This window comes from Bactrocera latifrons, unplaced genomic scaffold, assembly GCF_001853355.1.
Source record: "Bactrocera latifrons isolate USDA-ARS-PBARC rearing strain unplaced genomic scaffold, ASM185335v1 scaffold_303, whole genome shotgun sequence".
NCBI classification, from domain to species: Eukaryota; Metazoa; Arthropoda; class Insecta; order Diptera; family Tephritidae; genus Bactrocera; species Bactrocera latifrons.
This window is the reverse complement of record NW_017536664.1, coordinates 17894-26447: the sequence shown is the minus strand read 5'-3', so window position 1 is coordinate 26447 and position 8554 is coordinate 17894. Positions and strand designations below refer to the sequence as shown.

The window sequence follows — 8554 nt, the reverse complement described above, 5'->3', positions numbered from 1 at the left end:
AGTGAAAAAAAGAAACAAATCCCAGAATCACGGAAAATAGAAAGTGACGTGTAAGGATACATAAAAGCAATTCAAGCATAAAGTAAATGAAAAAACACCAAAAAACCTACTAACATCGAAACGGGCGCGGTATTAATACAACAAAGTTTAACAAACATAGAACTTAAAATCAAAACCGTGCGCGAAATAAACTAAACACCAAAACAACAAAACCAAACCCTACTAACATCAAAAACGGGCACGGTACAATTACAAAGTTCAACAAACATACAAACATTAAAACTAAAATAGCAAACAGGCGATAACATATACGCAAATCACAATTACCATAAATAGTGACGGGAGACTACATCAACAAACAACAAAGAGAAAGACAGCAAATCAACAAGGACAGTGCCTTACATATAGGCAATTCACAAGCTTTGTTGTGTGTCTTATGTCATATTTTAATATTCTTGTGAGCACCCTCCACTGTTGTATGTCATATTTGTTTTCATATTTCTACACTTAATCAGCTGATAGTGAAAAATAAAGRAGACAGAAATGCCACGAGAAAGTCAGAAAAATAAAATTATAGCTTTTTTATGTGAAAATCATGCATTGGCTCTATTAGGAGTTGAATCAAGTGAGTATTTGCATACATTTCTTCATTAAATACAAATATTTATACTTTGCCAGGTGACGAAGAAGACGTAGCTATTGAAAGTTTTTTGATCAGCATGAGCTGTTTACTGAGCAACAGAAGAAGCGTTCATTTCGGTTTAGCAAAATGTTCCAGTTGGCAGCGAAATGTGCTAAGGAATCTTGACGAAAGCAGATTCAATCAGATGCTTCGTGTTCGTCTGGAGAAATGCGAACGTATCTTAGAATTAATTAAAAATGACGCTGTTTTTAAGACAAGTTCAAGAGCTTCACAACTTCCAATCGAACTGCAACTCAAAATAGTGCTGTATCGGTTGGGATCTTCCGGCGATGGACAATCTGTTCGCAAAGTGGCTTCCTTATTTGGTATGGGTGATGGAGGCACTATGAAAAATGTAACGCAACGAATTTTTAAAGCCATATTGCGATTAATAAATGAGTTTTTTACTGGCCCAATGAAGGAAAAAACTGGAAATTGTGTCCGCAACTGCGAAAGAAATGCCAGGGTGTGTGGGTTACATCGATGGTTCCGAAATAAAGTTAGCTGAAGCACCAGTTATGCAGCATGAAATTTACTATTCGCGTAAACGTCAATATTCTGTAAAACTACAAGCAATTTGTGACTATAAATTGCGCATAAGACAGGTGACGATTGGTTACCCAGGCAGTGTACATGACGCGAAAATATTTTCAAATTGTTCACTAGCAAAGCATCCGGAACGATTCTTGTCGACATCACAGTGGGTTGCGGGAGATAATGCCTATCCACTGAAACCATATTTTATAACGCCTTTCCGGCAAAACAGTGTTGAACATAGAAAAGAAGAAAGGGATTTATGCAACGCGTATTTTTCCAAATATCGTGTACGAATTGAGAATTGTTTTGACCTTTTGAAAGAGAAATTCGGTAGTTTAAAGGAGCTTAAATTTAGAATGCAACGTCAAATAAGAAGGAATGCAATGACTGGATTATGGTGTGTTGTATTCTTCATAACATGTTAATCAGTTTCGATATAGATACTGAAAACATTCTTTAACCATACAAGTTAATAAAAATGCATGATTATTTTGCTTAATTATAATCCAAATATATTTTTGATATTTTATTTATTTTGGGTTAGGTACGTTTATCATTTCATTTTCGTATTCTTCAAAAGGCACTAACTATTAATATCACAACAAAACTTATAACATAAAAACTTCATTTAAAACATAAAAAACACATAATAATAAAAATTAATTCATAACAAAAGTGAACTAAAAATGTAGTGCATTGTAAAATTATTTATATTTAAGCCTAAGCTCTTCCATTGCCAACCTCGCCGACATTTGTAATTTAATTTTTTCAATTTCCAATTTGTCATCAATTTCTCTTTTCTTTAATTCTATTTCTTTTTCTTTGATTTTAATTTTCTGCAAAATATCTGACAAGGCAGTTTTGGAATATATTCCCTTCTGCCTTCGAGTGCGCACATTGTCGTTCAACGCAGGACTTTGCGATTCTTCTGCTTCAACTGAACTGCCCGCTTCAACCACACATTCTGCTCCCGATGGACTTGTGGAATCGCTTTCTAACAGCGTCACCAAACTGTCTTCCACTACTGCAGAACAATTTAATCTGCTGCCGAAAATATCGTCCAACTCTTCATAGAAAAAACACATTTTTCTTAAAGTATCTATAGAAAAAATTAATGGTCACAATTAAAAAAAAAAGAGATTTCCTTAAAAGAATATACTTTTTATTGTGTCGCCTTCCATACTTCCTGCGCCTGTCGACTCTTCCCACTCCTTTGCTTTGTTATAATTAGTGCGCATATTGCGTACTTTTGCGCGCACTATCCATCCTACCGTCAGCTGCGTGTCTGCGATGAAACGACCATAGATGTTTTGAGCCGTTGGTTTCTTTAAGAAAAAAATTATTTGACTTTGTTTTGTTTTTTTAAATTGAAATGACAAACCTCGAAACTTCTATTTTCCATTAGGAACTCCACAAGCGCTTTTTCTTCTGCCGCATTCCACTTATGTAACGGCGGCGTTTTGGTTTACACTGCAATAAAATCATTTGCAACCACATAAATATCAAAATATTTCCATATTTCACTTATATTCAACTTAATTTACCTGAATATCATGGTTTCCTTCCATATTAATAACGAAATTTATTAAATTTATTAATTTCAAACACTACACACACGCCAATAATAAGAAAGTAAACAAGTACAGTTGATAGAATAGCGAACTCAAGAAATATACCCTGCTGTCTTGTATTTGTAAACAAATACATCTGATAGAATAGCGAACGCAAGAAACATACCACGCAGGGTTGTATCAGTCATATTTTAATTTTGCATGTGAAACAACAACAGTGTTGTTATGACAGTCATAAAAAAATATGACAATATGACGATATGACACCTTATGAATACCCTAATACATAAGAGGAAACGGAAATAAGCGGAACAAAAAACAAAAAAAAAACAAGGGTAACGGTATAATGACCCAAAACCCTTGGCGGAAAATAAAGTGAGTCTCTTTCATATATTAATTTGATATATAAATATATATACATTTAATTCTTATGGAAATATACAGAATCGGACAACACATTTGCAACTAAAATATGATAATGAAAATAGTGTGGATTACACAGAAAATAATTTCCGGAGACTTACTAGTTTCATTTTATTTTAAATATTGGATGTTAATTAAGGCAAACAAAGCAAATTAATAATATTTTTCAGTTTATTTGTTTTATATATATAAAAAATCGATATAACATCTATTTTCAATAAGACAAAACAATTGCAAATCAAAGAAAACGGTTCACTATTTTTAATAAAATAAAAGAAAACTTAGTATTTTGTAGAAAACTCATTAAACTCAATAACTGCTTTGCATCGCACAGGCGTTGAAGCTATAAGGTTATCCCTTATGGTTTGGGGTATATTTATCCATGCCTCTGGCCCTTTTGAAAAAACTGATCAGTATTTGGCACATTACTGCGATCAATTCTTTTTTATAATTTCACATAAATTTCATATGGCATTAAGGCTTAGGGACTGTGGAGGCCACTCCATTACATCCCCTTTATTCCTCTGTAACCACGATTTTAGGACCTATGCCATATGCTTCGGTATGCACTTAGCATGTGGCAGCATTACGAATTCCATAATGTCTCTGTAAACGTACTGATCCATCCTACCATTGATACGATGAAGCGGCCCCAAACCAGACGCAGAAAAGCATTCCCGGACCATAACATAGCAACTATGTTTCACAATTTTTAGACAATAGAAATTTTTTAAGATGCTTGTTTCGTAGACGTCGGACGAAACTGACGCCATTACTTCCTACTAAATTAAATTTGGACTCATCACTAAAAAGAACAGTTTTCCACTTGCTTATTGACCGTTTATATATGATTTTTAGTTTGTTTTATTTTTTTAGTTGATTGGCGTTTGCTAATAAGCGGTTTCTTCGCTGGTCGGTAACTGTGTAAATCAGCGTTATTTAGGCGATGAGCGACCGTTCTTGATCCAAGCTCCTTTACCCACTGCGGAGCGCTTTAAAATGGATATTTTTGTTATCTCTCTTATAATTCAACTGTCAGTTTTTCTTGGTCGACGTCCACGATGCACTACTTCGACAGTTTTGTTCCTAATAAAGATCGAAATTATTCGTGAGATTGATTACTTGCGAATTATGTACTTTATAGAAATTTCTTTTTGAGAGGTTTCGTTATTATAATCATCAATAACACGTGCTCGGAGTGCTTCACCGAATTTATTTAGTGCCATTACTTATGCTCAGTAAATGTTATAATTAATTCAAACTCAATACCGTTAGAAAAAGAAACGAGCAAAGGAGAAAATAAAASAACAAAATAGAGTTGCATTTGTTTTGTCGCGGCCGATTGACATACATTTGAAATTGTTTTCAAATATAACCTACAAAATAAAAAAAGATCGCGATAAACATTACAAAATATGTAACTTCAATGCTGTAAATTTAAAAACAAGAAACAAAAAGCAATTCGAAGGAAAAATGGCATTGTAAGACAAAAATCTAGAACTTCGCTCTAGTTGGAAATATTTTGTCCGTTACTGTATATGTATGTATGTTAAGTACACTTTTGACGGTACTTCGGGACACCGTTAACTCTTCTTAACAGTTCGATATGTGTATATCTACAAAAAAAAAAAAAAAAAAAAAAAAAAAAAAAAAAAAAAAAAAAAAAAAAAAAAAAAAAAAAAAAAAAAAAAAAAAAAGAAATAGCTGCTGTAAAAAAGTTCAGTACTTCAGTACCCGCCTTTTGCTTAGCTGGTGTCGTTAGACACCCATTATATAATTAAAAAAGAAAATATAATATAATTTAAGTCAAGTATAACATACTTTCGATAATTCTTGCGATACCCATTGGTCTATAAAAACAAGCAACAGCAGGATCGCTTAAACCCTAAGCAAAAGCGGAAAATACGAAAAGTAAAGCAAATATATACATATACAATTAAAACATACATATATATAAGCATATTCTTTTAAAATTGCAATTCTTTCATTTTAATATATGTATGTACATATTTATATATATGTACAAGTTAACATATAATGCCYAATTTCCACTTGGGTACGAATGTGGTGAGGCCAATACAACATCTTGCCTCATCAGCGGATTGTGTGGGCAACGACCGCCACTAAAGCAACGACATATCATTCGCCGTTCTGCAGATTACGTAAACAATAACAGCCACCAAGGCAGCGAGACGGACGGACAGCAAGTCACACGCAAGAGAGCGTTCCTACATAAACAGTGTCAATATCCGATTGCGTAAACAGTTGACCAGCGATCGTTGCTTGCGCTATCACCAATTGGATAAACCATTGTATGAAGAAGTATCAGCACGACGCAGATGTCAAAGCTGGCAGCGTCGACTACTGAATATGCGTTCTTAGGGCTAACCATTAAGTTAGGTTTTGGGCTAGGTTAGATTTAAGTTGAGCATTAGCCGGAGCACATGGGTCCTGGCCAATAAAGTGTATGTGCAAAACATACAACTATTGTAATTATTGTCGCATCCGACGACCGGCTCATACACATCATATAGTGATTACAGCATACATCTTTTACTGGCGCCCAACGTGGGTCACGACGAGGAAAATTAGCGATCAACAATCAACCCCGCCACAGAGCAACGGAATTACCATATTTATTGAAAAACCATGTAAGTGAATGGCACAGCCAATCGTTATCATTTGTGAAATTAATAAAGTAGCATTATATAAAGAGTGAAGTGATCTTTTTGTTTATTTTTTTTATTCTTTGGTGGCCGTTAACAATTGTGACGAGTTTGAGTGAAAAAATACTTATGTGTGTTAGTTGTTCAGGGTCTAATGAGCCACCCCCCTCACGATAAAGAGCTTTACGATAACTCAGTACAGGAATTGATAAACCATACTAGCAGGTTACGTGGCAGACGTAGTGGAAACAGAAACGGGTATGGACGCAAGACAGGTACAAGTGGTGTTAGAAGCCGCATGGGTGGCACAGGCCGCCCAATGGAAACAGCTTATTGATGAAAAAATGCATTGAGGGTCACGACCCCTGAAGTAGAAAGCTACCAGAAAATTGCGATAGTGCAAGGAAAATCGTGTAGTCAGACGTTAGACCTCGTCAAGTCATTGCCAGAGTTTGATGGTAAACAAGAGGAATATATTTCGTGGAGGCTGGCAGCGATGGCTGCCTACGAATTATTCGAACCTTATGAATACAGCGTAAAGCGTTACGAGGCAGTAGGTATTATTCGGAATAAGATTAGGGGTTCAGCGATTAATATACTGGCCTCATTTGACACAGTTTTAAATTTTAAGGCCATTGTGGCACAATTACATTTCACCTATGCTGGCAAAACTCCAGTGCGCATTCTCCACCAAGAGTTAGATACCTTGCGTCAGGGCGATTTGAGCTTGTCACAGTACTATGATGAGATAGAAAGGAAACTGACCCGGCGGTGAAACTCGACGGCAAAATACTTATTCACAGAATAGTGGCGGCGATGTCAATCACGTAAAAAATCCACATTACTTCAAGAGTCAGGGCAAAAATAATGCAGGAAAGGCTTCATCATTTAGGCAACGCGAAAATGATAGGGATTTTCATGGTAGAGGCCCCGTTTAAATTTAGCCAACCAACGGAATACCAACAGGCACAAGCTGCCGGTATTCACAATGCTCCCGTTCAGGGAAATAAGAGACAGAATAATTCAGAGCGTATGACAGATTTTAGGCGGCAGAGGATCAACAATTTGAATCATTCGGATGTTGATYAGGATTTCCAAGCGTATGAGGTTACTGCCGCAGCTGCAGTAGCAGAGGTAGACAATGAAAATGGGGTTGACTACGAAAGTGACTCTATTAATTTTTTAAAGACGTTGGCTGGGAAAACACTAAGGTTTTTAATTGACACTGGGCCGGCAAAAAATTATGTCAGGCCCGTACARGAGCTTAAAGGCGTAAAGCCGGTAGACTCCCCGTTTAATGTGAACTCTATCCATGGGTCCAAGAAAATCAAACAGAAATGCCTGATAAATATTTTCTGGGTAACATCCCCATTCTTTGTGTTGGATAGTTTAACATTGTTCGACGGAATCATAGACCTTGACCTGCTAACGCAGGTGGGCGCGACCATTTACCTAGACGGAGACAAAATAAATTATGGTACCATGTCAGGAGAACTGCAATATCATAAGTGCAGCAACGTTAATTTTAAGACATTCGCAGACTCTAACGAGCTGTTGCCATTTAACGATCCGAACCGAAGATAACGAGCTTATTTACTCGAAGTTGTACCCTCACCCAATGGGAGTAGCAGATTTTGTCGAAAAGGAAATAAGAGAATTGCTACGCAATAAAATCATTAGACCGTCAAGGWCCCCTTACAATAACCCAACCTGGGTCGTAGATAAAAATGGTTACGACGAGTTAGACAACAAAAACAAACGTCTGGATTTTAGGAAGCTCAACGAGCGCACTTTTGAAGAATGCTGGAAGCATCTTCCAGAGGGCGATCGACGACGTCTTACGCGAACAAATTGGCAAATCATGCTATGTTTACTTCGACGACGTCATAATTTTTTCCGAAAATGAATCGGAACATGTCAAACTAGGGTTGCCACATGCCTTGGAATGAGCTCGATTGTCAAAATTTTTAGGTCCTATCAAGTGTCAAGATAACATTTAATTTGTCCAGTTAATTTTTAAAATTAAAAAAATTCAATATTAAAAAATATGTATCATCACCAAACCCAAAAACTAATTCTTATTTTTTGCCCAATATCAATAATTCCTTGCAATCGATAACCAAAAAAGTATCAACACTTGTAGTTTCCTCCCTAACTCACCATTGACTTATTGCTTGTTTTTGCATTAAACAGCTGATTGAAATTAAGCGTAAATTTTTCTGATGCGTATAGTAAACTTAAATAGTTGAATGTTATGGTTTAAGAATTTAAATTAATATTGTTTCAATATATTGACGGCTCAATGGAAAATAACGAAGATGCCGGAACTTCAAAAAAAGGAAGATATACAACAGATAGATGCATTGAAGAAGCAGAATATAGCAAATGGATTAATAAAAAAGATGATTATACCGCATTTTGCAAATTATGCCAAACTAATATTTGTATAAAATATGAAGGATATCGAGCATTATGCCCAAGCAAAACTGCATATGAAATTAGCATTGTCTCAAAAATTGTCACACAGCAAGATAAACTTCACTGTTTCGGCAGACTCAAAGGAAGATTCACACATATCCAGGGCTGAACTAATGTGCGTTTTTCACAATGATATTCACGGGCTTAGTTACAACAGCTTAGACTGTCAATTAAGACTAACACCCCTATTCTGTGCA

At 35.8% G+C, this 8554-nt stretch overlaps 1 protein-coding gene across 1 annotated transcript; it reads right to left on the bottom strand.

The window, feature by feature from the left end:
* Positions 1–1920: 1920 nt before the first annotated feature.
* On the bottom strand, positions 1921–2682 carry LOC108970633. The gene is made up of 3 exons (XM_018936128.1): positions 2601–2682; positions 2379–2544; positions 1921–2318 (listed from the first exon to the last, which is right to left on the bottom strand). The coding sequence occupies exons 1-3, from the start codon at positions 2619–2621 to the stop codon at positions 1924–1926; spliced, it is 582 nt and encodes a 193-aa protein (XP_018791673.1). The 5' UTR covers positions 2622–2682; the 3' UTR covers positions 1921–1923.
* Between the last annotated feature and the right edge of the window lie 5872 nt (positions 2683–8554).